Source organism: Carcharodon carcharias, chromosome 25 (genome assembly GCF_017639515.1).
Source record: "Carcharodon carcharias isolate sCarCar2 chromosome 25, sCarCar2.pri, whole genome shotgun sequence".
Taxonomy (NCBI): Eukaryota; Metazoa; Chordata; class Chondrichthyes; order Lamniformes; family Lamnidae; genus Carcharodon; species Carcharodon carcharias.
In genome coordinates, this window is record NC_054491.1 from 18196721 (window position 1) to 18224379 (window position 27659).

The 27659-nt window shown below is 42.5% G+C and overlaps 1 protein-coding gene across 1 annotated transcript in view; it reads left to right on the forward strand.

Moving 5' to 3' along the window:
• The first annotated feature begins 4766 nt into the window (after positions 1-4766).
• gig2o (grass carp reovirus (GCRV)-induced gene 2o) overlaps positions 4767-27659 on the forward strand; it is a 35849-nt gene continuing 12956 nt past the window's right edge. Inside the window, exons 1-4 of the mRNA XM_041174266.1 lie at positions 4767-4910; positions 8590-9268; positions 18244-18913; positions 19466-19611. Coding sequence (XP_041030200.1) covers positions 8632-9268; positions 18244-18913; positions 19466-19611 — 1453 coding nt within the window. The 5' untranslated portion in view covers positions 4767-4910; positions 8590-8631. The remainder of the gene's footprint in view (positions 4911-8589; positions 9269-18243; positions 18914-19465; positions 19612-27659) is intronic.

A 27659-nucleotide genomic window follows, 5' to 3' on the forward strand; every position in this document is an offset into this window, starting at 1 on the left:
TCACATGGTCCATCTCTGACACTTCCCTTCCCTTCCTTGACCTCTCTGTCTCAATTTCTGATGATAGACCGTCCACCAATATCCATTACAAGCCTACCGACTCCCACAGCTACCTCGACTACAGCTCCTCACACCCCGCTTCCTGTAAGGGCTCCATCCCATTCTCTCAGTTCCTTCACCTCCGTCGCATCTGTCCTGATGATGCCACTTTCAAAAACAGTTCCTCTGACATGTCTTCCTTCTTCCTTAACTGAGGTTTTCCACCCACGGTGGTTGACAGGGCCCTCAACCGTGCCCGGCCCATCTCCCGCGCATCCGCCCTCACACCTTCCTCTCCCTCCCAGAAACATGATAGGGTCCCCCTTGTCCTCACTTATCACCCCACCAGCCTCCGCATTCAAAGGATCATCCTCTGCCAGTTCCGCCAACTCCAGCATGATGCCACCACCAAACACATCTTCCCTTCATCCCCCGGCGACATTCCGTAGGGATCGTTCCCTCTGGGACACCCTGATCCACTCCTCCATCACCCCCTATACCTCAACCTCCCCCACCCCCACCCCGCCCACCCCAACAACCGCCCCCCCTCCCCCACAGCACCTTCCCATGCAATCACAGAAGGTGCAACACCTGCCCCTTTACTTCCCCCCTCCTCACCGTCCAAGGGCCCAAACACTCCTTTCAAGTAAAGCAGCATTTCACCTGCACTTCCCTCAATTTAGTCTACTGCATTCATTGCTCCCAATGCGGTTTCCTCTACATTGGAGAGACAAAACGCAGACTGGGTGACTGCTTTGCTGAACACCTTCAGTCTGTCCGCAAGCATTACCCAGACCTCCCTGTCGCTTGCCATTTCAACACTCCACCCTGCTTTCTTGCCCACATGTCCATCCTTGGCCTGTTGCATTGTTCCAGTGAAGCTCAACGCAAACTGGAGGAACAGCATCTCATCTCCCGTCTAGGCACTTTACAACCTTCTGGACTGAATATTGAGTTCAACAATTTTAGATCATGAACTCTCTTCTCCATCCCCACCCCCTTTCCGATCCCCCTTTTTTTCCAATAAGTTATATAGATTTTTCTTTTCCCACCTACTTCCATTATTTTTAAATGTATTTCCATCCATTGTTTTATCTCTAGCTTTTAGCCTTTTTCAATTCCTTCACCCCACCCACCCCAACTAGGGCTATCTGTACCTTGCTTGTCCTGCTTTCTACCCTTAATTAGCACATTTCTTAGATAATATCAGCAGCTTCAACACCTCTTTGTCCTTTTGTCTGTGACATTTTGGTTATCTCCACCTATCACTGGCCCTCTATCCAGCTCTAATTGTCCTACCCCCCCTTAAACCAGCTTATATTTCACCCCTCTTCTATTTTTATGTAGTTCTGTTGAAGGGTCATTCGGACTCGAAACGTTAACTGTGTTCCTCTCCGCAGATGCTAACAGACCTGCTGAGTTTTTCCAGGTATTTTTGTTTTTGTAATTGATTCATGCAGCTGCCTATTTGGCAAACAATTTGGCACTAACTTCACATACCACTCCAGGTTACTCTTGCAGGGCCTGAGAGGAAGAGAAACATGTGCTGCTCAACCATGACATCAAATGTCTCTGTAAATCTTTCGACATATCTGTTTTTTTGGTGATGGGAACTAGCAGCAATTATGAAACAAAAGCAAAATATTGAAGCTGCTGGAAATCTGAAATAGAGACAGAAAGTGCTGGAAATACTCAGCAGGTCAGACAGCATCTGTGGAGAGAGAAACAGAGTTAATGCTTCAGGCCTGTGATCTTTCATCAGAGGTGGGTGTAAACAAAGATGAAAATCGCTTCTCAACACTTAGGAACATAGAGCAGGAGTAGGCCACTCAGCCCCTTCAGCCTGTTCCACCATCCAATTGAATTGTAATCTTAACTCCACCTACCATTTTGGTTTCGTAACCTTTAATGCCCTTGATTAACAAAAACCTATCCACCTCAGATTTGAATTTTTTCAAATGATGCCCCAATACCCATCTTTTCTCTGTTATTGACCCACGGTTCATTTCCTGGATTACCTTTTTTTTAGCTCAGACTTGCAGCGTTTACGTTTTGAAAAAAATCATTTTTAATTCTGCAAACAATGTGAGGCGGTTTCGATTCTGAAGATGCCAAAATTGACAAGCAGATCTGAACTTCTTACAGGCAATCAATTTCCTCTCTAAACAGAACAAAGCTTTTGGCAGCTCAATTATCCCCTAATTAATTAAAGTGGAATAACAGCCACTTGCATTATTTAAGCATCTTTGTTTATTTGGGAAGTAACAAATACAGACGACAAGTGAATGCAATTAACTGAAAGGCCACAACATATCGCAACAAACAACTTTTGTTACATAATATCTTTAACATAGGAAAAGATCACAAAGCACTTCATAGAGAGGCAATTAAAAATGGGCACAGAGCCAAAGAAGCAGCTGGGCATTAGCTTGGAGGTGGGTTTTGATGGGGGAGGGGGTGGCTTTGAAGGAGAGGGCTGTGATCGATAGAAATAGGCAAGTGCTAAACCAAACTGAAAGTATAATGTGGAGCTGGATGGATCATTTTAAGTCTTACCGATGTTATGAAGCAAGTTCCTTCAGAGGCTGGAACTGTGTCTAGTGCATAGAAAGGCATCTGATTGTGGCCTGGATACCTTGTCAATCTTTCCATCCTGGGCTTTTGGCTGGCTCAAAAAGCAATTTTTATTGTAGATTATCGATCAAGTAGAGCCTGTATCTTAGGAACTTGCTCCTACCTTCAAAATGAGCAGTAGGAGGCAAAAGGAAAATAAAGTAAAGATTTAAAGGTTAGTTTTAATGTTAAAAACAAGGTTAGGCAGACAGATTAGATGGGGAAAGAGTCAAAATAAATTAAGGGCAGAAAGCGAGAATTTGTTTTATTTGCTTCTGGGATATGGGTGTCACTGGCTAGGCCAGCATTTATTGCCCATCCCTAATTGCCCTTGAGAAGGTGGCGGTGAGCTGCCTTCTTGAACGACTGTAGTCCCTGTGGTGTAGGTACACCCATAGCGCTTTAGGGAGGAAGTTCCAGGATTTTAACCCAGCGACGTTGAAGGAACAGCAATATATTTCCAAGTCAGGATGGTGTATGACTTAGAGGGGAACTTGCAGGCCATGTTGTCTTTTGGAGGAGAAGTTAAACTAAAGATCAGTTTGCTCTCTCAGGCAGATGCGAAAGATCCTGTGACACTATTATGAGGAAGAGCAGAGCAGTTCTCCCAGGGGCAGGATTTTTCATATGGCGGGCGGGCTGTGTGGGAGCGGGCGGGGCTGGGCACAGAGCCGATTGCAGCCTGCGATTGGCTCCATGCTGCCATTTTACACGGGCGGGCCAATTAAGGCCCTCCCAGCGTAATATGCGACAGTAGCGCTCAGCAGGGGTAGGAGGGAGAATCAGGGCCAGTGCTCTTTCGCACATGTGCGCAAAAGAGCGCAGCAACCTCCCTGAGGCACGGAGCTGCCTCAGGGAGATTGAATGGATATTAAGATAATTAAATGAACGATTGAAAACTGTATTTCAACATGAGTCACATGAGTTGAGACTTGCTTTTATATTTATGAAAAATTATTAATTGATTTAATAAAAGCTTCAGGAAACCTCATTGCGCCCGTGGATGAGGTTTCCTGAAAAACGCAATGGCCGCTTGGGCTTTTTGTCTGCCTGCCAACCTTAAGGCTGGATGGGCAGTGTTAACAAGTACTTCAGTTAATTTCTTAATGGCCTTAATTGGCTGTTTATATTTCGGTGGCCGTGCACTGGAGTTGGCTGCGCGCCCGCCGAATGAAATATCGCAACGACATCATCGCGCATCATTTTACGCCTCAGCGTGTCAAGCCAGCCCCTGCACGCCGACTGGAAAATTCTGCCCCATGCTGTCCTGGCAATATCTATCCCACCACCAGTCTCACTAAGATTGCTTAGTCATTATCATGTTGCTGTTGTGGGAGCTTGCTGTGCGCAAATTAGCTGCAGTGTTTTCTACATTAAACAGTGACTACACTTCAAAAAGTACCTCATTGGCTCTAAAGTACTTTTGGGATTTCCTAAGATCCTGAATGACGCTAGATAAATTCAAGTCTTTCTGTCTAAAGGATTTTATTACTTGCCAAAGTAGCTATCTAAGGCACTCATGCCACTTATGGGCACCTGGTGAAGGTACTGGAATAGGGTTGCCAACTATGATTAAATGAATTCCTGGAGGTTTGATCACATGACTTGCCCCACGCTCTAGTCGGCCAACATGTCCATCCTTGTGATGCACTGTCTTCCGATGCCAATTGGAAAGCGAAAAGACTCATTACCCAATTGGATGATGCTTGACTGTCAGTCAAACAGCCTTTCCCCACCACCATCAACCACCTCCCCCTCCCCCCATTTCCAATATTTTCTATCTAGTAAAGATAGAAGATGACAAAAAAAACCCAATTTCTTAACGTCCTGATGATTTTTCTCCAGCACACAGCCATGTCCTGGAGATTGACCTTCAATTCCTGGGGACTCGAGGCCGATCCCGGGGAGATTGGCAACCCCAAACTGACTTAAAAACACCTGAACGTACCCTATCCAGGGAATGGAGTTGAAAAGAAATTGGATCACCGTTCCGGTTACGAGATAAAGTCACAATTCCAGGACAAATTCCGGGATAATTGGAGCGCTGAAAAACACAATCACAGTGATTTTGGGAGATTTGGGAATCAATTCAAAATCGGTGGCATGCACCAAAATTGCGCACTCGTTCCTATTTCAATCGTTAATATTTCAGTCTTTTGCAGAACCGAAAGTAAACGAGTGTTAAGTGGAAAGTTGGTTTCGATTTCCATTCCTGAAAGTCGGGAGAGGTAACCGGACAGGAGGTAACCGGACAGGAGGTAATGGGTTTTAATTCGGATTTTCGGGAAGAACTTTTCCGTCTATTATAATCTCATTGGATGATTTTTTTCGCGATTATTGGAAAGATGGTAACAGTCACTTTCGCACACTTAGCGGGAAATGGACCCGTTTTAAAGGTTGGCGGCAGAAAGGATATTTATAAACGACCCAATTTCCTTGTGCAGGACAGGGTGTGTTTTAAGTGGATGGAAGGGGGTGTAGTGGAAGAGTCCATGCCGCCTGAATCGGAGGCAGAAACGGGCGAGAAATGTGACATGTGGGCTGTGGCAAAGGCAGAGGTTCAGTTGGCACCGTGATCCTTATATCTTTAACGTGCTAAACGCGGGGTTACAATAGAATTTACATAAATGGGCTATTAAAGACGCCACAGAGATCTGTTGTCACCCTATCGCGTTCAAACGATCTCCCTGACCCCAAAGTTGCGTGTGCGGCAGGAGGGCTGTTTGTCACTGCCAGACCACTCCCAAAGAATGTCACTTTTACATCCACTTTTTTTTTAACAATCTTCCACTCGTCCCTGCTGGGCCCCTGCTTCGCTTCCCCCTTCCCCCTGACTTTATCTCACTTGTAATTTTGTTTGCCGGAGCCTTTGAGATAATTAAAACTTGACTAGCGCTAGGGAATAAAAAAAAACACGAGTAAAATGCGGAATAAGCCAGGCAGGGTTTTGCAACACCGAAACAGGCCTGTGGTTCATGCTTGACAGGGCTCCCCAGCCCGATCTGTTTGAGTTATCTCACCCTACCAGCATATCCTTCTGCACCTTTCCCCCTCTGGCACTTATCTAGCTTCCTCTTAAAGACATCTGTTCTCTTTAACTCAACCACCCCTGTGGCAATAAGGTTCCACATCCTCACCACTCTGCTGAATTCCGTATTCATAGTGATCGTCTTGGGCCTGCATTTTATGTGCCGCCCCCCCAAGGTGTGTTTTTGGTGAGGGTGGTATGTAAAATAGGGCAGGTGTCAGCCTCACCACTTTCCCACCCCCTACCCCCCGAACTCACCCCATAATACGGTGGGGCGGGGGGAGGGGGAACTGGCAGCCTGCCACCATATCTAAATAAATAAGACTAAATTGAGCTTATTATCCAGCCAGTTGACCCTGATAATACACTGCCCGCACCATAACACAGTTGGTAGCTTGGCCTAAATAGCCAAGTGGTTATGGTACTGGGTTTGTAACCCTAGGATCAAGAGTTCAAATCCCACAATGGCAAACTATGAAACAATGTAACTTCATCTGAAACAGATGGAAACGGGTTTGTACTCGAAAGCGTTACAGACATACTTGCATTAGGCTTGGCCTAAATAGCCAAGTGGTTATGGTACCGGGTTTGTAACCCCAAGAGTTCAAATCTTACCATGGCAAACTATGAAACAATGTAACTTCATCTGAAACAGGTTTGTACTTGAAAGAGTTACATGGAGTCAGCTAATATGAAGGCTGCAACCAAACGATAGTATAACACAGTTGGTCTGGGCAGTCAGGCAACAGTGGGCAGGCCATCTGATTAAAAGAAGGGGGTTTTCTATCTTCGGGAGGTGCCCTTTGTACATGCCCCCACCTAAGATAGTACCCCTCTTCCTATCCGCCTGCCCAATAAAACATATCAATCCCGTCTTCCTATACTGCCCAAACCCCCCAACCTGTCCAACAGCCTGGATTTGCCTGGGCCTGCTGTTGGTGCTGCCAAGACTGCTGGAGCTGCTGGCCAAGCCCCCCCACCCCAATCCCAATGCAGGACTTCCTCCCTATGAGGGAAGAAACAACTTAGAGCTAGTTTAGCCCACCTGCAGTGCATTATGGCTGCAGGGCAGGATGCCAGCCAGCGAGTTGGCTCCACACTGGCTTTGCTTCCGGGAGTTGAGGTGGTGGGGGTGCAAGTTGTCTGCCCCCCCCCCCCCCCTGGTCATAAGCTGCCCTTCCATCCTAGAAAAATCTTATCCATGTTTACTCTATCAAATCTCTTCATAATTTTAAAGACCTCTTTTAGGTCACCCTTCAGTCTTATCTTTCCTAGATGATTTGATTTAATTTATTTCACATCATTTCTGATCTTTCAATTTTACCTGCAGATACCTTGTGTTTGTTAAATGTATTATCATTTAGCCTAGATCTGCTGCTGTCAGTAATATATACATGATTTTCCATTCCCTTTAGTATATTGAGGATGCGGTATTTCTCTACAATAGGATATAATATTGGTGTTTAGAGAGTTTCAAGGCCCACTGTTATCACAGGTTTTTATTTGTTAATTTTTGAGGTTTTTAATCAACTATTTCTCTTGTGTCCATTGGCAAAGATCATGCCTTCATCCTCTATGAAGCACTGTGCGTGCCCAGTATCTGGTAGTGGATTAAGCCCAAGAGTCAAAAAAGTCAGCAGAATGACACTGGGACTAAAAGGGTTTAATCGGGAGGGCAGGTTATATTGCCTAGACATATATTCCACAAGTATAGAATGTTCAGAAGTGATCTAATCGTGGTTTTAAGACAATTGAAGGATTTGTTAGGGAAGTAGAAACAATTGCCTCTGCTGGGGAAAGAACAAGGGAGCGCACTCCCCGTTACCAAGGAAATTAAAAAATACCTCTCAGTCTGTCAGTCAAACATAAATAAACCAGCCATCTAGGCCAGGAGTTAACCTCCAGCGTCAGTAGAGGCTGTCTACAAATGATCAGACCCAATCCAACGATTCCCTCTTTCATCTGAAAGGGTCATCCCCAACACAGTGAGTGATGTTAACCCAATGAACCTCAATAAATTATTATTCACTGCTGTACTGAAAGAATGCGGTGTTTAATAGGTGGGTACCCGTTTACCAACTCAGGCAGCAGGAGACATTCTGTGAATCAACTGATTTATTGTTAAACTGTAGTTCAGTACAAATTGCAGTTTCCACACTTCCCTTCTGCATCCTTTCTCTGTCCAGAAGCAAAACCCCCTGTACTGAGGAAAATCCCAGCTCTTAAGTACAGGCTCCAGTGAACATCAATTCACTCTGCAGCTTGTCGTGGTTTCCTCCTTAAGAGACATGCATCCCTAACATTGTCATACGGCACTGTCGGGGCTACTGTCTTTTGGATGAAATGTTAAACTGAGACCTTGTTTGTACATGTGAAAACTTCCAAGGGAGAATTTTGAGGAAAGCCAGGGGAAATCCCCATGGTGCCCTGGCCAGTAGTTATCCCTCAGCCAACAGCAAAAAACATTTATCTGGCCATTGTCAGATTGCTATTTGTGAGAGTTTGCTGTGTGCAAATTGGCTACGGTGTTTCCTGCATTATAACAGTGAAAACACTTCAAAAGTACTTCATTGGCTGTAAAGGGATGTCTGGTTCATGAAAGATGCTCTATAAATAAAAGCCTTTTGAAATTAACTTGATTTTAACCCTGAACGCGCTGAAATGGGAGGACAGAATAAAATAAAAAGTAGGAGCAAAATGTCACATTTTGTCACATTAGGAAATAAAGTACAGCCCATGTAAACATATAAACCTAGCTCAGATATTTTAAAGAGGTTTCAGTCTATCTCTGTATAAGTCTAAATGTACCAATACCTCATTTCACAGTCCCTCATTAATTTTCTTATGAAAGTGTACTTCTGGCTGTGGCCGAGACCTTAGCAATACTGTGTAAACATTTCCCATTACAGGTCTCACGTGACTGCAGAAAGAGATAAACACTATTTCGAAAAATGTCAGTTGAGTTTTATGGCTGGCAGGCAATCTACGAGGACAAAGGGCACCTGAAAGCGGGACAGGAGCTTCAAGATGGTAGAGGATATACCATGTACCATGGGACCCATAAAAATAATGCCGCAAATATAATACGCTTGGGGTTTATACCATCGAAGGATGGACTCCTGGGCCCAGGGATATATGTTAGCAGAGATATGAATAAAGCAAGAGCATACCCAAAGCTTATAGCAGACCATGACAAAGTGGTATTCAAGCTGAAAGTTAGAGTTGGAAAAGTGAAGAAAATAGACTTGGATAATCATCCCCTTCAAAAAACCTGGCATCAGCAAGGCTATGACTGTGCTTGGGTCCCACCGAAATGTGGGATGAGCTTCATTCCCAGTGGAAAAGAAGAAGACTGCATCTGGGATCCCAAACGGATTACAGTGGTAGATGTCGCCTATGCAAATGACCTGGTCAAGAAAGATCTGAGGAAGCTGATATGCAAACAGCCAATGGCCAAGAAAGTGAAGCTCAAGGATCAGTGCGATGTCTGTGGCTATCAAAAATATTCATCCCATGTCATTCAGAAATGCTGGGGTTGTGAGAAGGACATCTGCCCTTTTTTGAGCAAGCATGTTTGTAAAGAAGGGAAATAGGTTTAGTGGTCACTCTTTTTTAATCATTGTTTCTGAATGAGCTTATTTGTCTCTTCAGTCCTGGTCTTTCTCTTCTTCATTAATATTAAGAATATCAGGAACAAGAAAAGGTCTTTACATCCAACAAGCTGTAGTTTTCACCATTAGACCCCCACCTGCCTGCTTCTCACCCTACCTATCCATTCTGTCCCTTTGCAGAAGCACTTTTGATTGCATCACAGGCCCAATTATATATTCGAATGCCAATGCCACAGACAATATAACTCCCTTTAGGCAAATAAGTTTTGTGACTTTTGTTCTCAGCCCAAATTTCCAAATGTTTCATTAACTCCTCCTTCACATGCATTTGCACACTGCAGCACACATAATGGTGCACACACACACACACACACACACATATGTACACATATGTACACACTCTCTCACACACACACGTTTTCTCCCCATTAAATTTCTACCTCTCAGCATCACATTTTTTTGTATCGCAGACACAGGTTTTGCTCGTATGTCCTTGAGAGGTTATCTCAGCCCTGACCACAGATCCTAATCAATCTGGATAATGATGTATAACATCCTCCCAACAACACAACCTTTACCACAAGCTTGTTACACTTGCTGGTGCAGCCCTGCCAATCTTTGAGCCAAGGCGAGATGTGGTGGGATTGCGATCACACTGAAGGTACTAAAATAGCACCTGCCCTCTGAAGTGCTCATTCGCCTGTGTGCTCAAAGAACATATAGATATTTAAGCTCCGAAGAAGAGTCAAAATGTTAACTCTTATGTTTCCTATAGGGGCAGTGATGGTGTAGTGGTATTGTTGCTGGGCTAGTAACCCAGAGACCCAGGGTAATGCTCTTGGGACCTGGATTCAATTCCCACTATGGCAAATGATGGAATCTGAATTCATTAAAACTCTTGAATTAAAAGTTTACTGATGACTGTCAATCAATTGTTGTAAATAAAAACCCATCTGGTTCACTAATGTCCTTTAGCAAAGGAAATCTACTGGCCTACATACATGTGACCCCAGGCCCTCTGAACTGGGGATGTGTAATAAATGCTGGCCTAATCAGTGACACCCACATCCCCTGAACAAATATAAAAAAAAGATGCTGCCAGACAGGCTGAGTTTTTCCAGCATTTTCTGTTTTTATTTTATATAAAGAGATTTGTTGAGTGTATTAACCAGTGCAAAACAACAATTGAATCCCTAAGAGTTTTCTTTAATTTTCATTAGCTACAATTGCCTTATGGGTGATTTTTCACACATAAATTATAAATCTAATACACATACAAGCACCAGAAGTCTTTCCCTAAAAAGCTAAAGGGTAAATAATACCATTTTGCATGTCACTAAGCCATACAGTCTAAGGATGTTCCACACTCAGCTCTCTATTTTAAGTGATTTCAGATGGTGTGGTACTTTGGAAGCTGCTACTTGCTTGATCAGCCTTGCGTTAGGGAGCAGATAAATCAGCCAGAGTCCTGCTCAGGATCACCATCCAGTTCTGATGATTATGCACGAGCACTTTCAGGCAAGGAATGGATTGGACTTAGCTGTGATGCCCTTCATGGTTAATCAGCCAGCCCTGATTGTTTAAGTGAACACACGATGAATGGCCACTGGATGACTGGCCACACATGTGGAGGTGTCTGCCTACAAGAGGAGGAGAGTGAAAATTGTAGCAGATCAAGACACACAAAGGCCTGGGCTGTTATGATAATTGCTTTGGAAGGAGGTGTTCTGTGTCATGTTACAGTCCCGAGATTACAATAATGTTGTGCAATATAGCATATCAAGTTTACAGTCTCAACTAAACTGCTTTTTTATTGTTGTCAGAAAGACAAGTAATGCTAATTAACTTTTACACCAAGTGTATTACATTAACATCAGGGGATATCATGTTTTATAATAGTGCAATAGTTTCTTAACCTGTTTAAAATAACAGTTAAGAAGTTTACAAAGGAATTTTACATACATGAGTTAACAGAAGAAATTAAACCCTTAAGTTTTGAGGAGATAAACTCGGCACTAAGTTCATAAGGACAATCGTCTTAATATCCTGTTGCATTGCTTGCATATTTTCAAAGATGTATTATTTCCTACAATGATATTCTTTTTCAACTGCAAATTACCACTGCCTATATTGTGAAACTGCATTAAAATTATGTCAGAGGAAATCAGCTATGAGTCACCTTGTGTTGAATATTGTCACAGCTTAATTCTAGGAAATGAACATAGCTTTTGTGAACAAGTTCTTGTTCAAACATTTTCTATTTGTTTATATAAAGGACATGTAGATAACTTTGGAATCCTGTAGTCATTGTGTCTAAAAATGGCAGAGTGGGCCTATGGTAAGGGGATAAATAATTGCAAGACAGTCTAAGATGAAGGTGCCCTTTTTAAATTCATTTTTGGGATGTGAGCGTCGCTGCAGCATTTATTGCCCATTCCTAATTGCCCTTGAGAAGATGGTCATGGGCCATCTTCTTGAACCACTGCAGTCCATGTAATATTGTTACATCCACAGTGGTTTTTCCTGTCACAGTTTGATGCAAGCGGGAGTCTTGTTAGTCCATTTCAGAGAGCAGTTAAGAGTCACACACATTACCATGGACCTGCAGTTATATGTAGGCCAGACCAGGTAAGGATGGCTGATGTTTGTCCCTGAATACCTGGAATGGGTGGGTTGTCTTATGAGGAAAGGTTGGACAGACTAGGCTTGATTCTGCAGGAGTTTAGAAGAATAATAGGTGACTTGATTGAAACAGATAAGATTCTGAGGGATCTTGACAGGGTGGATGTGGAGAGGATGTTGTGGAAAAATCTAGAACTAGGGGGTCACTGTTTTAAAATAAGGGGCTGGCCATTTAAAACAGACATGAGGCAAAACTTTTTTCACTTAGAAGGTCATGAGTCTTTGGAACTCTCTTCCTGAAAAGGCAGTGGAAGCAGAGTCTTCGAATATTTGTAAGGCAGAGGTGGATAGATTTTGGTAAACAAGGGAGCAATAGGTTATCGGGGGTAGGTGGAATGCAGATTTCAGGTTACTATCAGATCAGCTATGATCTTATTAAATGGTGGAGCTGGCTTGAGGGGCTGAATGACCTACTCCTGCTCCTTGTTCTATGTTCATATGAAGAACACCTGTGAACCAAATGAGTTTTTGCAACAACCCTGTAGTTTCATGAGCATTATTAATAAGACTAGCAATTTAAATGCCCTCAAGTGTGCTGTGATTTGAAATCATGTCTGTGAAGCATTAGTCCAGCCTCTGGATCATTAGTTCTGTAACATTACTATTGTGTTACTATTTTGTCCTTTTACTTTCTTGGTCTCTCAGCACCAGTCACCAACTCCTCATGAGAGGGCAAATGATCAATCAACTTTCACACTTATGCCTGTGCCGCTGTGTGGCTGGGATGAAGGATGCTGGGTCAAAGTGACTGTTTTGCCAAACTCTGCTCCCTCTCTGTCCAAACTCCTGCCTACAGTGTGCATAAGCACATGGGTAGCATGAGACTACCCTCCACAATGGCTTAGCAAGTGAAGAGCTGAATTTAACGGACCAAGGGCAGAAATTCCCCCCCCCCCGTTGGGGGGTGTGGAATTGATGGGCTGGAGCGTGCTGGCGCGCTTCCGATCGGCGCCCCCGATCTAAGGCGTGGCGCCATTTTATGTGGGTAGGCCAATTAAGGCCCACCCAGCGTGATGTCCGCAGGGAAGTGCTATGCACTCCTTATGTGGGTGGGGGGGGGGGCAATCCCTAAAATCGAGAGTGCACACGTTCACGCATGCGCACGAAAGAGCGCTTTCATCTCCCTGAGACTAATCGTAGCATCAGGGAGATCGCCTCTACTTTCAACAATATTAAAAATAGAGAAAAAAAAATTCCCTTACATGTCCCCTCATGTGACAATGCCAGATGAGTTGAGACATGTTCATAATTTCCATAACAACTTTATTAAAATTTTAAAAACCCTACATGAAACTTCATCCCACCGCTGGATGAGGTTTCCTGTTTTCTCTATTTGCCGCCGGGTCTCCTGGCCGACCTGCCAACCTTAAGCTTGGACGGGCAGGTCCTTTAATTGCTTTAATCGATCCTGTCAATGGCCTCAATTGGCCATTGACAGGTTGGTGGACGCGCAGCTGATTTTTCTGCGCCCCTGCCGTCCTGAAAATTTAAATGGGGCTGGGTGATGTTGGGAGTTCCGCCCCCATTCACTGACGGTAAAATCCTGCCCCAGGAGTCTCCAAGAATTAATTTTTATTCTATGATGAGTCAGCAAGGTCAATGACAGAAGGGCCTGAATTTATACAGCTCCTTTCTCAATTTCATTGATTTCCAAAATTAGGTAACAATCAATAAAGGTTTTTTTTAATAAAGTGAAATATGTGTTGTAAAATAGGGAACAAAAATTGCACACAGGATTCTACAAACAGCAATCTGCTTTTTAGTAATATTGATTCAGGGATAAATATTAACCAGGACACTGGTTCTGATTCTCTTTGAGTAATGTCATTGGATCTTTCATATCCATTTGAAAGAGCAGACAGACCCTCAGTTTAAAGACTAATTGTAAAGATGACACTTTTGACATTGCAGTATTAGTTCAGATTCTGTGCCCACGTCTGTATGGGTGGGACTTAAAACCAGAACCTTTAGACTCCAAGGCAACAGAACTACCCACAAAGTTCAGACCCTAATTTGAGTGGTGTTGGGGGAATTACAATTGACCTCAGCACCTTCTGGTCAAAAGAGGGAAAACTGGCTGGAAATACTACACATGACTGTCATGTAGTGATCTCTAATGAAAATCCATAAGCTGAAACAAGGGTAGGAATCTTTAGATATAACTCAAAATTTTCCTTGGAGCAGAGAATGTTAAGAGGAGATCTGACAACGAGATTTCAAATTGTTGAAATTTGGTAAGAATCTAAAGTTGATGACTTAACAACTAAAGGGTCCTAAATTTATGATCATCACTAAAAGTATTAAGAGAGAGATCGGGGTAAGAATTTGAAAATGAAATGGGACAATATTTGAAGAAGAAAAGTAGAAAAAGGTAAGGGCAGGGGAATACCACTAAATCGATTGCTCTTCAGAGAGCTGGCACAGAGCAGTGGGCCGAATGGTCTTCTGTATTGGAAAGATCAACAATTCTGTCATTGTATATCCAGACAGTAGGTGTGGTCAGGATTAAGTTTGTCTATAATGCTCTCCTGCCCAACTGCTCCATGACCAGAAAACTCATCAACACTTAGGTCAAGCTTTGGGTAGGAATAGAATCCACATGAACAAGATATCAGAGGACTATTAGTGTCTACAGACAAGTACTCCAACAAAAAGTTAACACCACTTTCAGCAGAAGGAGGGGAGAAAATTAATAAGCAGGAAAATGAAAGCCAGAAAACTCTTTGCATGTCAGGAAGGGTGGTGAAGCCTTCGGAGTTTGAGGTTAGATAAAGAGATAGATGCTGGGATTTGGATCCCAGTTTGCATTAGGGGCCCTCTCACTCTCACTTAGCTCCAAGCTGTTTGAATGGTTTATCTGTGTAGTTGGGATCTTTAAACAGTCATTTCATAATGAGACAGGCTTTTTTTTCTATTTTAAGGTATTGAAATTGAAAGTTAAATATTGTTGGAGCATGTGAAATCCAAGTGGGCTCTCATTCTTTAAAAGGAATCTACTTTACCAGCTAAGTATTTAATCGACTGACACAACTCAGATCAAATCGGTGAGCTTGTTGATATTTTATATGTTGAATATTTCAGACTGTTTACCGATTGGTGTCTAAAAGCAGTGGGCACTGCAGATGTGTATGACCACTTCCTGATTATTTCTCTCTTTGTAGCTGTTTGATGTACATGTTTTACCACTCAATACATGGACTTATTTTGTGTTTTGTATTCTACATGTAGCACAGTTGCTGATTTAGTGGGTAAATGTTCTGTCCAGGGGCTTGACAAACCAGGAAGTATCAGCTATGGTCCCCGACTCTACTGAGTGAGCTAATTTAACTGGGTTGCGGCTACAATCAGCCACAATGCCCTGACAAGGCAATCAGGCTTCTTGTTCCCGATTAGGATCTTGAGGAGTTTCCTTACAAAACCATGTGAAAACAGGAATTGGCTTTGCAGTGATGATTTTCATGGTTGAATATCTTACTGACAATCATTGTCCAGATATTGGAGGAGTGGGGGGGAGGGGGTTGGTTTGACACTCACGAAATTGTACCCTGGCTTCAATGAACAACTAGGGAAAAGTGGAGAGCATTTTTTGTCGCTCATTAGCTAATAACCCAGCAATATAAATATTGTGGAGGAATCACAGAATTTTTCAGCAGAAAAGGCAGCCATTTAGCCTATCATGATCTTTCCAATTAGTCCCACTTAACTGCTCAATTCAAGCAGCCCTGCAAGCGTTTCCTTTCCAACTCAATATCAAAACACTTTAAAAAAAGTTATTATTGAATCTCTTTCTGACACTCTTTCAGACAGTACATTAATAACTACTCACTGTATAAAAATGTGTCCTCATTTTCCCCTCTGACTCTTTTGACAGTCACCATAAATTTACATCATTTGATTTCCAACCCTCCTGCAGAGGAAACTGTATCTCTTATTTACTCTATCTTGTAACTTGAATACCTCTATTAAATCTGCCCTTTACCAGCTTAGCTAGTCTCCCCACAATTTTCTACAGACTCATGATTGAGTGAGTGTGGTCAGACCCAAACTTCAGGCAATAAATATAAAATAGTCACCAATAAATCCACAAGGAAATTCAGAAGAAACTCTTTTACTCAGAGAATGGTTAGACTGTGCAACTCATTACCACATGGAATATTTGAGGTATAGCATAGATGCATTTAAGAGGAAGTTAGATAAAAAAAGAATAGAAGAATATGCTGATAGATTCGATGAAGAAGGGGTGGGAGGTGGCTCATACTGACATAAGCACCAACATAGACCAGTTGGGCTGAGTGGCCTGATTCTGTGCTGTAGGTATTTTGTATTACTTTGTAACTTTATAATCTGTTTAGAAATGCATGATACGTTGATTTTGTTTTGGGGTGCAGGAATTTTTTACAGGGGTTGCGTGAGCTTGGTGATGGTCTATTAGCATTCACATCCAATTTGCAGAAGCGCAGATTGGAAATCTGATGAAACTCTGCATTTTGGTAACAATATACATGAATAGGTCAAGCTCGTTCCTTGACAGTTGGCTAAGACTTGGATTAGGCAGGGAGAGTATGTGATGTTGGGCGTTGATGCATGTGAAATTTGGGTGGTATGTGGTCTGTAACGATGTTCTGTTGGCCGCGGACAGTTTGGAAAGTGAAAGTTTCCCCAGCCTTTTGGAACTTATCCAAAAAATACTTCCTACATCAAATGTTTTCCCCACCGTCTCTGCTACATGTCATCAGGTCCTGTGGGGACCCTGGTAGATAATTGGCCCCAAAGAGATTAAATCATTGAAGGTACAAGCATCTAAGTAGTCAGGCTTCGATGAATCAAGGAGAAGAACACTACGTCCGAGAGCCAAATCAGCAGTGGCATAAAGAAAGCTGTGAATTATCCATTAAAATGCCCATCCTACTGCTGGAGTTACTTTAACACTAAAAGTATGATTAAGGTAAATCAAGAAAATAGATACAATCATCCCATGCTAAAAAAACTTGGAATCAACATAGATGCAACACATCCTGAGTCGCCACCCGCCTGTGTGTTATCAGCAAGCGATTTATCTAGAGTTGGTAAGGTTATTGTATCGGTAATACACTGGATACCAGTGCGTGTCCACATGTTTAAAAGGTGTATGTGAGCTGGCCCTGGGATTTGCATTCTCTGAAATCCAAAGCTTGAAATTTATTGAAAGTAATCTGAATATAATAAATATTTCATAAATATCTCAGGTTTTAGTGTGATGTTGGTGACAAATTAGCTTTGCTGCAGGTGTCCAATGCATACATACTCACACTAGCAAACAAACAGATAGCTTTGACATTGTCATTCGCACAGGGTTCCATCAACACAGTCACATGAATGATCACACACACACACACACACACACACACACACGTTTTTATAAGTAACATCAATAACATGCACATATATACGTTCACATTTACGAAGAAACATAGGACAGTATTTTCAGGTTGGCCCAGCCCACTCGAGCGTAAAATAACGTGTTAAGATGTTGGGCCAGCATCCCGACCTCATCCCCCGCTCGCGCAATGTTTTGGTTGGCAGGCGTGAGGACAAGTCATCCAAGGGCGGTATGAGGTTTCCATTATTGAATTTAAAAAAATCTATGGACAGAATTATTATAATGTACCTATTCAGGTGACTGTTTGCAATGCTTGAGCATTTAAAAATTTTTTTTAACACTTTTGAAGTCTTCAGCTCCCTGAGGCAGCTGTCTGCCTTCAGGGAGCTTTCATTCCATGGTCGCCCGCACCCCTGCGCTTACATCAGTGCCCGGCCCCCCTCCTGCCCCCATTGCTCAGCGCTGAGCATTTCAGCGCGCGCTTCACAATGGCTGCCCGTTAATTGGCCAGCCAGCGTGGAATCGCGGTCGGGGGCTGATCGCGCAGTCAGCTGTCCATTCCCCGGCTGCTCCCAGACCCACCCATCGCGCCCACCCTCCGACCTGAAAATTCTGCCCATAGAATTATACAGCATAGAGGAAGCTATTTGGCCCGCTGTCCTCAGCTGGGTATGTGCTAATGCAGCCTAATCATGAATATAGACATTCACACACAGCTGCGCAACAACTCTAAATATTCACAGACTCACACACAATTCTTTTGTGTACATGCACACACTTCCTCATTTGAGCAAGTTGTAACTGAATTAATACTAGACCAAGTCAATCTTCAAGAGGATATATCTATTTACATTTTAATTTATTTTTGTTTTCTTGTTTACAGGATACTACATCTCCCTGTGCTTGAGCAGCCAAGACCAGTGGTGAGATGGCGTTGACATTTTTTGGTTGGGACACTATTTATGACAATAATCATCATTTGCAATCAAGTCAGGAACCAATGAATGGGACAGAATATATTATGTACCATGGAACCTCAGTCAACAATGCAAGGTCTATCATACAATCAGGCTTCAAGCAATCAGGCAAGGGAATGTTAGGCCCTGGAGTCTATGTTAGCAGAGACAAAGAGAAAGCTAGGAGGTATCCAATTAACAGACCGAATGATAGAGTTATCTTAATGCTAAAAGTACGAGTGGGAAAAGTCAAAAAAATAGACAGAGAAAACCATCCCATGGCAACAACTTGGAACCAACAGGGATATGATACAGCTTGGGTCCCTCCCAACTGTGGGATGAGAAATGTACCCAGTGGATTGGAGGAAGACTGTGTTTGGGATCCACAAAGAATCCGGGTGATTGATATAATAAATTCCCCCGATCCCGTAACAACACAGCAATTGAAAGATTTGCTTCAAGCAAGCTTGAACAGTCAGCCTGTGTCTGGACTAGAGTCGGGTGAGCACTGTGAGGTCTGTAGAAACACTTTGGCACCTTCTCACCAGTTGCAGAGCTGCTGGGGCTGTGGGCAGACTATCTGCCCTTTTATGGAAAGACACTTCTGTGCCGGCAGTCGAAATTGAAACCGTCTCAACCTGATAGGCGTGCCACCTTCCTTTATTTTTCCGTCTTTCTCTTCATGACTTTGACACTGCCTGCTTAATGAAATACTGCTGGGAATCTCGGCTTGCAATGTACATTGGCACATTGACCTTTCTCCTCTGTCAGTTCCCTGTTGCTGAAAAGAGAATTATGATTGGCTCAGTTCTTGGAGGAGTAGAAACTGGAACTGCTTTATGCAACAAATATGACATCATGAAGATCAAAAGAAATCAGCCTAAGTTTAATCGAAGATGATTATATCCATGATTGAGAGAAACAAAATTGGCAATTCAGGAAATCACTGCCATAATATGCATGATATTGCTGAGAATTTTCAGAAATTGCATTTATACAGCACTTTTCACAACTTTGGGACATCCCAAAGCAGCAAAAAAAGACAGAGATACTTATTGTATAAGCATCAAACTTGTTTAAACATGGTAACATCATGTGTCCAATCAGGAATTTGAATTTCTGTGTTAAGATTCATGAGTCAATCATAATGTAACTTAACGCCTCTTACTCCTGTCAGGCGAATGGATATTATGATGGAATGTGATATCGAGTTACAGCCCCATAGTTTCCGAGCGCTGTCCCGCAATTTGTCACTAAAATTGGAACAATTAATGTCATACAAGAAGGATCATTTGATTAAAACCGTGCCTGATATGGATAATAGTACAGTGCTGGAGCATCATGTTTTAAGTTCTGAAGATGAACTATTATTATACAGGAATATGAGGGAAGGACTTACTTTTGAAGTCCAGCTTATTAAACAATGCTTTTGCTATGTTTGGAATGATGAGGAACATAAACTACAGGATCAAACAGCTGAAGAAGATATAGTAATGTCAATAATGTCATTGGAAATGATTTTAAAATAAAGTTTATTAGTGTCTTTGCCTATGTATGTGTGTGTGTCTTAATTGGATTAAAGTCAGCTGGTCTAGAGCTTTAATGTATAGAAGAGAAGTAGGTTTGAAATGGTAATTAGATAAATATAGGGAAATAAAAGGTGAGGTATAAAGGGGGAAATTTGCATTTTTTAATAGACCATTCAGAAGAGCGGGTGAAATATTACACCTAACCAGTGGGTATTATGAAAGGATTTTATTGTTAGAAGATTTAAAGTAAAAAAATCCTAATGGCAATGAGAATTTGCATTCAAAGTGGAAAATATATATAAAGAAAGAGAAGGCTGTTGGTAAAAGGTGGTATTCTAAGATCTAAAGCCTCCAGCCTGTAAGGCTCAAGTCTGTCTGCAAGGACCCAGAGCTGAAAGAAACTCTTTTGAATGCGATTGTCCAGGGTGTGCTTTGCCAGGGGTCTGTTTAAATTTACGTGTTTTACTGTTGCCTTAGTGGGGGTCTAACTGAGAGTCAGATTAGTTAGGGGATTTTTGTACTTATAGTAATAATTTTGTAGACATATGCATGTGCTCACAATCTTTCTTGTATTAATAAATGTTTAATTTACTTTTATAAACAAGCTCTTGAGACTCAGTGATCTTATTGCTGCTGAATTCAAAGCCTGAATCTCGAAACATACAAATTGTAAAAATGGGTTATGACAGTTGTTTCAAGTTTCCCTTTGTGATTTGAACAACTCAGCCTTTACCATTGGCTGTGTCATAATATAATGTTGACAAGATGGTGTAGTTCTTGGGCAAACTCACAGTGGGAGGAGATTAAGTTTGTTCACTGGCAATGGAAACAATTTTACTCGAAATAACGATAAATTCTACACCATAGTCTATTATATTTTTAGATCATTTCTGTAGTTTAAGAACGCTAAACTTGAAAGGCAGCAAAAAAAGATGGATCTGTACCAAGGGCAATTATAACATACTCCGAGCCCAGCTGGCACATTTAGATTCACTTTATCACTTCCAGCTGGAGACCTGATTCTATTCTAATGCCTTTCTAACCTAAACATTGTCATTTTGGGTAAGATTTTACGCGTCGGTGACTGGGAGCATGTCCCGCTCACCGACACGTAAAATGACGCAGGGTGGCGTCGGGTGGAACTCCCAACGTCACCGCGCCCCATTTAAATTTTCAGGTAGGTGGGGGAGCAGCGAAATCAGCTGCGTGCTTGCCGACCTGTCAATGGCCAATTGAAGGACCTGCCCGTCCAGCCTTAAAGTTGGCGGGCAGACCAGGAGCCCCGGCGTGAATTAGAAAAAGCATGAAGCCTCATCCACGGGTGGGACCAGGTTTTGTGGAGGTCTAAAAAGTTTTAATAAAGTCTTTGTAAAAATTATGTACATGTCCCAACTCATGTGACAATGTCACTTGAGGGGACATTTTAGGGAAAATTTATTTTTCTATTTTTAGCTTTTTGACATTTAGAGCCGATCTCCCTGAGGCTGCATTTAGCCTCAGGGAGATGAGTGCACTCTTTCATGCTCATGTGCGAAAGAGCGCACTCTCGATTTTGGGAGTCACCCCCCTCCCACACAGGAAACACATAATTGGCCCGCCCATGTAAAATGGTGCTCTGCCCCTGATTGGGGGCACCGATCAGAAGCACGCCTGTGCACGCCCGCCCTTCAACTTCGCCCCCGATGGAGGAAATTCCTGTCCTCTGTGTGCAACTTCAGAAATAGGCCTCGGATATTTGGATGTGGAATTGGACTAAATGCAGACTTCATCCAAAGGTCATGGGCTGGCACTGCTTAGAAATAATACAAGTAAAGTTAGATCATAACCACAAGGGGAAAAATCAATGAGTAAGCTGAGTTCAGCTGCTGTAAGGGACTTTTTTCTATGATGCATTCAATGTAAGCTTGAGTGGCATGAATATGTGCAACTATCGTTTTCAATAAAGTCGCAAACCATTTTTACTTTGTATTTAGACTCATTATTAATATAAATGCAGGATTGTTAACCTTTTTTTTGTCTAAATACTGGAACAAAATTCTCATTCCAGCAATTATATTGCTCACCTCTACCACTACCTCAGCCTATCTGCTGTGAGAAAGAAAAATCACCTAAAATGTTAAATTATAAAGGGAAGCAAGAACAGTAAAATAAGAAGAACAAGCATTGTCATGTGAAGTGACCTGGCATCAAAGGTTAGATAAAGAGTAGATAAAAAGCATACAGGATGCGATAAATGCAAAGAGATGTTGTAACTTGGAATGAATAGCACATTTTTAGAAGAGTTAGGGATAATCAAAAATCATTGCCACAGAAGGCTGTGGAGGTCAGGTCATTGAGTGTATTTAAGACCGAGATAGATAGGTTCTTGATCGGGAAGGGGATCAAAGGTTACGGGGAGAAGGTGGGAGAATGGGGTTGAGAAACTTATCAGCCATGATTGAATGGCAGAGCAGACTCGATGGGCCAATTGGCCTAATTTCTGCTGCTATGTCTTATGGTCTTATGGTCTTATGTATGCGTAAGCAAAATCAAATAGCTAGCCTAGATATAATTATAAGAGAATAAAGAAGGGCAAGTTAATAAGATCACTGTGTAAAAATGCTGGGGTCACGTAATTGTACTGTATAAATACTGCTGGTTGAACACTAACTTCAAGCAGATCTAGATGATCTCTCCCAGTGGCCATTGTACGGTTTAGCACTTGAATAAAAGTACTCTTTCTCGATGTAACCTATGATTGTTGGTATTTTTCCTTGACAGCTGCTTTAACTTTCATTCTCAGACTCACCTATTTCAATGTTTTCCAGCTGGTTTCTCATTCTCTTCCCTCTATGATCTACACATTCATCCAAAACTCTGCCAGTAGATCCTACCCCATGCACTCATCACCCTGTACTGGCTCCTATACCCCTACCCCTAACCAATGTCTTAAATTTAAAGTTCTCATCCATTACTGATAATCTCATCACATTCTTCCATGCCTTCATCCCTCTTCACCTCTATAATCTCCTTTAGACCTCCAAAGGCCTTCAGTCCTCTGTTGCTCCAACTCTGGCCTTTGTAACACACCACCCTGCTCTCATGCCCACATGTCCGTCCTTGGCCTGCTGCAATGGTCCAGTGAAGCTCAACGCAAACTGAAGGAATAGCACCTCATCTTCTGATTAGGCACTTTGCAGCTTTCCGGACTTAACATTGAGTGCAACAACTCCAGATCATGAACTCTCTCCTCCATCCCCACCCCCTTTCCGATCCCCCTTTTTCCAATAATTTATATATTTTTAAAATATATATATATTTTATATATATTTTTCTTTCCCCACCTATTTCTATTATTTTTAAATGTATTTCCATTCATTGTTTTATCTCCACCATTTAGCCCATTTTGATCCCTTCCCCTTACCCCATCCCCACTGGGGCTATCTGTCACTTGCTCGTCCTGCTTTCTACCCTTAACGTCACCATTAGCACATTCCATAGCCAATATCACCATCGTCAAAACCCCTTTGTCCTTTTGTCAATGACATCTTTGGCAATCTCTTCTTTGCCTTCCCCTATCACTGGCCCTCTGTCCAGCTCTACCTGTCCCACCCCCCTCTACCAGCTTATATTTCATCTCCTTTCTATTTTTCCTTAGTTCGGATGAAGAGTCATATGGACTCAAAACTCTCCGCAGATGCTGTCAGACCTGCTGAGTTTTTCCAGCTATGTTGGTTGGATAAGAGTCTTTTTTGTCACCTGGTGTGAGCCAGGATTTTATGGATTTTATTTTGAATGGAGATTTAAATGGCTCACCGCATCTGCTGGGGGAGACACACCATGGCAGTGCCTTAAAATCCTGGCCTATGGTTTACAGAGTCTCAACCCCATTCCCAGTGGGTAGAACTCAAGCCCACTAGAGAGGCCATGGGATTGGCTGCTGTGAGAAATGGGAAAATAGCACAGTAATGCTCTAGGTGGTGCCTTTCTGAGATTGGGCAAATGGTGTACTCTTGGGACAATGCAGAAGGATCTTTGGCTTGCACTTAACCATTCTTTTTTAATCTTGATTTTGCTTTATACTGTTCTTGTGAAGTTTTCTTACGTCAAGGTGCTATATGAATATAAGTTTCTTTTGTTGTTGTTGTTGCCACTGTGGAGCCCTCTATTTTTCACAGTCGATAAAAAACATTTGCATTGATGAAGCACCTTTCATGACATCAGGATGTCCCAAAACACTTTGCAGCCATTGAAGTATTTTAGAAGTGTAATGACTGTTGTAACATAGGAAGCAGACCAGCCAATTTTCCCAAAATCAGTAATTAAATGAATGACAAGATCATCTGTTATAGACGAAATTCATTAGATAATTACGAATGAGACAGGCCATTCAGTCCATCATTTACAATCCATTCAAAAGATTCTAGAGCTTCACTGCAGCATCCAATTGTTTCATATGTGATTCAGGCTTTCCAATCCACTACTCGAACCTGATGTCCATCTCATATATGGATCACACTTTAGTTGAATTCTCCTCCCATTGACTGGTTAGCAGGGTGGTGGAACTTCATCTCCCTGCGTGAATATTGTTTTTCTGGAGCCCTCATTGGTGATGCATGTAGGGCTGGAAGCAGTGATACCCCTCCTTAGGGGATAAGCAGCAGGAGAGAGAAAAACACTGTCCTTGGTTGAGACTAGAGACCAGAACTCAGGGGCTCAGTCTTCAAAAAAAAAAAAATCATTATTAGAGAACACTAATCTTGTGATCAGGCAGTGTAAATGTTTTCCACATATATAGGTTAAGACGATGGAGGAGAGGGAGGACTCCATTACCTGTGATTGCACTGCCTTCCAGGATGTTTCATGTGGCATGCCCAGAGAGTGACAGTTGAGGATAATTCTGCAGCAATAAAACACTGAGATGTTATATTACAGACAGTGGTAGTTTCCAAAGTAGATGCCTTGAAGGTCAACATGAATGCCTTACTTTCATATAGGATGAGGAATTTTATCGGGTTGGGGAGGTGACAATTTTAAAAATCCAAATTCCGACCCCAAGCCCCCTCAACCTGTCTACTCGGTTTAATGGAGGTGGGACAATAAGGTGGGCAACCGATTTCTCCTAGGAGGCAAATACTTTAAATGTTTTAGTAAGGCTCACATCCTCTGATTTAACCTGGTCGGTTGGGCTTCCTAGGCCCTGGGAAATCCAGCAGCAGAATTGAGGCGAGGACAGCTTCAGGGAGAAGGCAAGTCCCTTCACAGCACAGTGGACCAGGAAGAGCTGAAGTTTCACCTGAGACCCCTCCCACCCCCGTCCCCCACAGGTTTCCCTCCACCAGACTCTCCTCACATCATAAAGGCCCCAGGATCAGACCTACTCCCACCTAGAGTCATGAATTAGACACCCAGTACCTAGTTCTGTGGCCTCTTCTAGCACTCTGTGCCTGACTGGAAGCCAAGCCTGAGAAACAGGCTGACTTCTGGGCAGGGAGCCTCTAAGGTCCTTGTCGTGGAGTTAAGACTCCACAGCACATGGAAAACACAGATGGTCTGAAACGATATCTACCCCGATTAAGATCAAGGCCATGGTTTCCAAACCTGGTGGGAAGTATCCCATCTGTAATAACACTGACTAGCAGTATAGTATTCCAATTTGTCCATATTTTGTCCATTCTCCACTTTGTCAATATTTCACTTTTATTGTCTCCAACCAGGGCAGATATTTTCAATGATAGTTAAATTTAGGCAACTCAAAAGTGAAAGGAGGTAGAGATTTTAATACTACATAATTCTATTTCATTGAACTTCAGCTGTGTTAATGCAAGCGGCAATGTGCATACACTATCAGTCTCTGGGAAGCTTGGACCCTCCTTCCAGAATAGCTTACCAACTGGGATTTCCTGGAATCCCCCATTCACAATGTTCCTGGACTGTTATTGGATTCTCTTGTCTGGGGATAGCATTTTCACTTAATTTTCCTCAGACTTTAACACAACAAGGACAAGTTTCTTTTTTTCAAAGAAATCATAGAACGATTCAATACAGAAGGAGGCCATTCTGCCCATCATGCCTGTTGCAGCTCTTCAAAAAAGCTATTCAGTTAGTGCCACAACCCTGCTCTTCCTCCGCAACTTTGTAATGTTTACATTTTCAAGTGTTTATCCAATTCCCTTTTGAGGGAATTGAGTTTGCTTCCACCAGCCTTTCAGGCAGCACATTCCAGATCATAATAACTTGCTGTGTAAAAATATGTTTCCTCCTGTTGCCTCTGTTTATTTTTCCAATCACTTTTATACTTTGCTCTTATGCTCACCACAACTATTATTTCTTTTATGCTTTGTGCATAGTGAAGTATTAAATGTATTCCATATAAATGCATTTATGATTGTGCTACCATGTACCCTGACAATTTTTCACTCCATCTTGGATGGGGAGGGACAGAATATTGTCCATGCTATGTATCTGGACACACTCCTGCCTCTGTGCCCTCCCACCCCCCCACCCCCATTTCCCAGCGGCTAGACATGGCAGTACTTGTCTATATATGCGTGGGTCTCTGCTCTTTATTTTTAAACCAACCTCAAGGTAATTTTACTTTGTATCCGTTGCTTTTCTTCACAATCTTGTCATCCATGTTCCTACATGGGACTTAGTGTTTCCAGGTTCTGGGCAATGATTCATCAGTTCTCCTCTCTGGTCCTTTGCAAGATTCCTGTAATTGGACTTATTGCTTTATCTGTGATAATTAAATTTCTTTCTCAAGGTTGCTTCTAAAAACATAGTAGGGTCGCAAGTGGACTTTCACTTGACAGTACAAAGATGCTATTCACATATATCATAGCATAGCAGGAAGTCATCTCCGCATAATGACTGTGCATAGAATTCAAGTTCTTGATCTGACAGTTCACTACTAATATTAAGCATTACACTTATCTTAAGCAAAAGAAATCACTGTAAACAATACAAAGCAGGGCACAAAGAAAAATAATTTATCCTGACATAAAGGAAACAGACTATGAACTTGCCATAGTGCAACCACACTTTTGCTTTCCAAGGGCATACATTTCTAAATTGGCATATAGATTTAATCCTTTCCCCAGACTTCAATTTTACACAAAGCTTAATTTTGGGTAAGACTACAATTTTAAAAATATTCATTCACGGGATGTGGGCTTCGCTGACTGAGCCAGCATTTATCGCCCATCCCTAGTTGCCCTTTAGAAGGTGGCGGTGAGCTGTCTTCTTGAACTTCTGCAATCCCTGTGGTGTAGGTACACCTACAGAGTTAGGAAGGGAATTCCAGCATTTGGACCCAATGACAGTAAAGGAACGGTGATATATTTCCAAGTCAGGCTGGTGAGTGACTTGGAGGGGAACTCCAGGTGGTGGTATTCCCAGCTATCTGCTGCCCTTGTCCTTCTAGATGGTAGCGGTTAGGTTTAGAAGGTGCTGTCTAAGGAGCCTTGGTGAATTCCTGCAGTGAATCTTGTAGATGGTACACACTGCTGCTACTGTGCGTTGCTGGTGGAGGGAGTGAATGTTTGTGGATGTGGCGCCAATCAAGTGGGCTGCTTTGTCCTGGACGGTGTCCAGCTTCTTGAGTGTTGTAGGAGCTGCAATAATCCAGGCAAGTGGGGAGTATTCCATCACATTCCTGATTTGTGCCTTGTAGATGGTGGACAGGCTTTGGGGAGTCAGGAGGTGAGTTACTCATTGCACAATTCCTAGCCTCTGACCTGCTCTTGTAGTCATAGTATTTGTATGGCTAGTCCAGTTCATTTTCTGGTCACTGGTAACCCCCAGGATGTTTATAGTGGGGGCTTCAGTGTTGGTAATGCCAATGAATTTCAAAAGGCGATG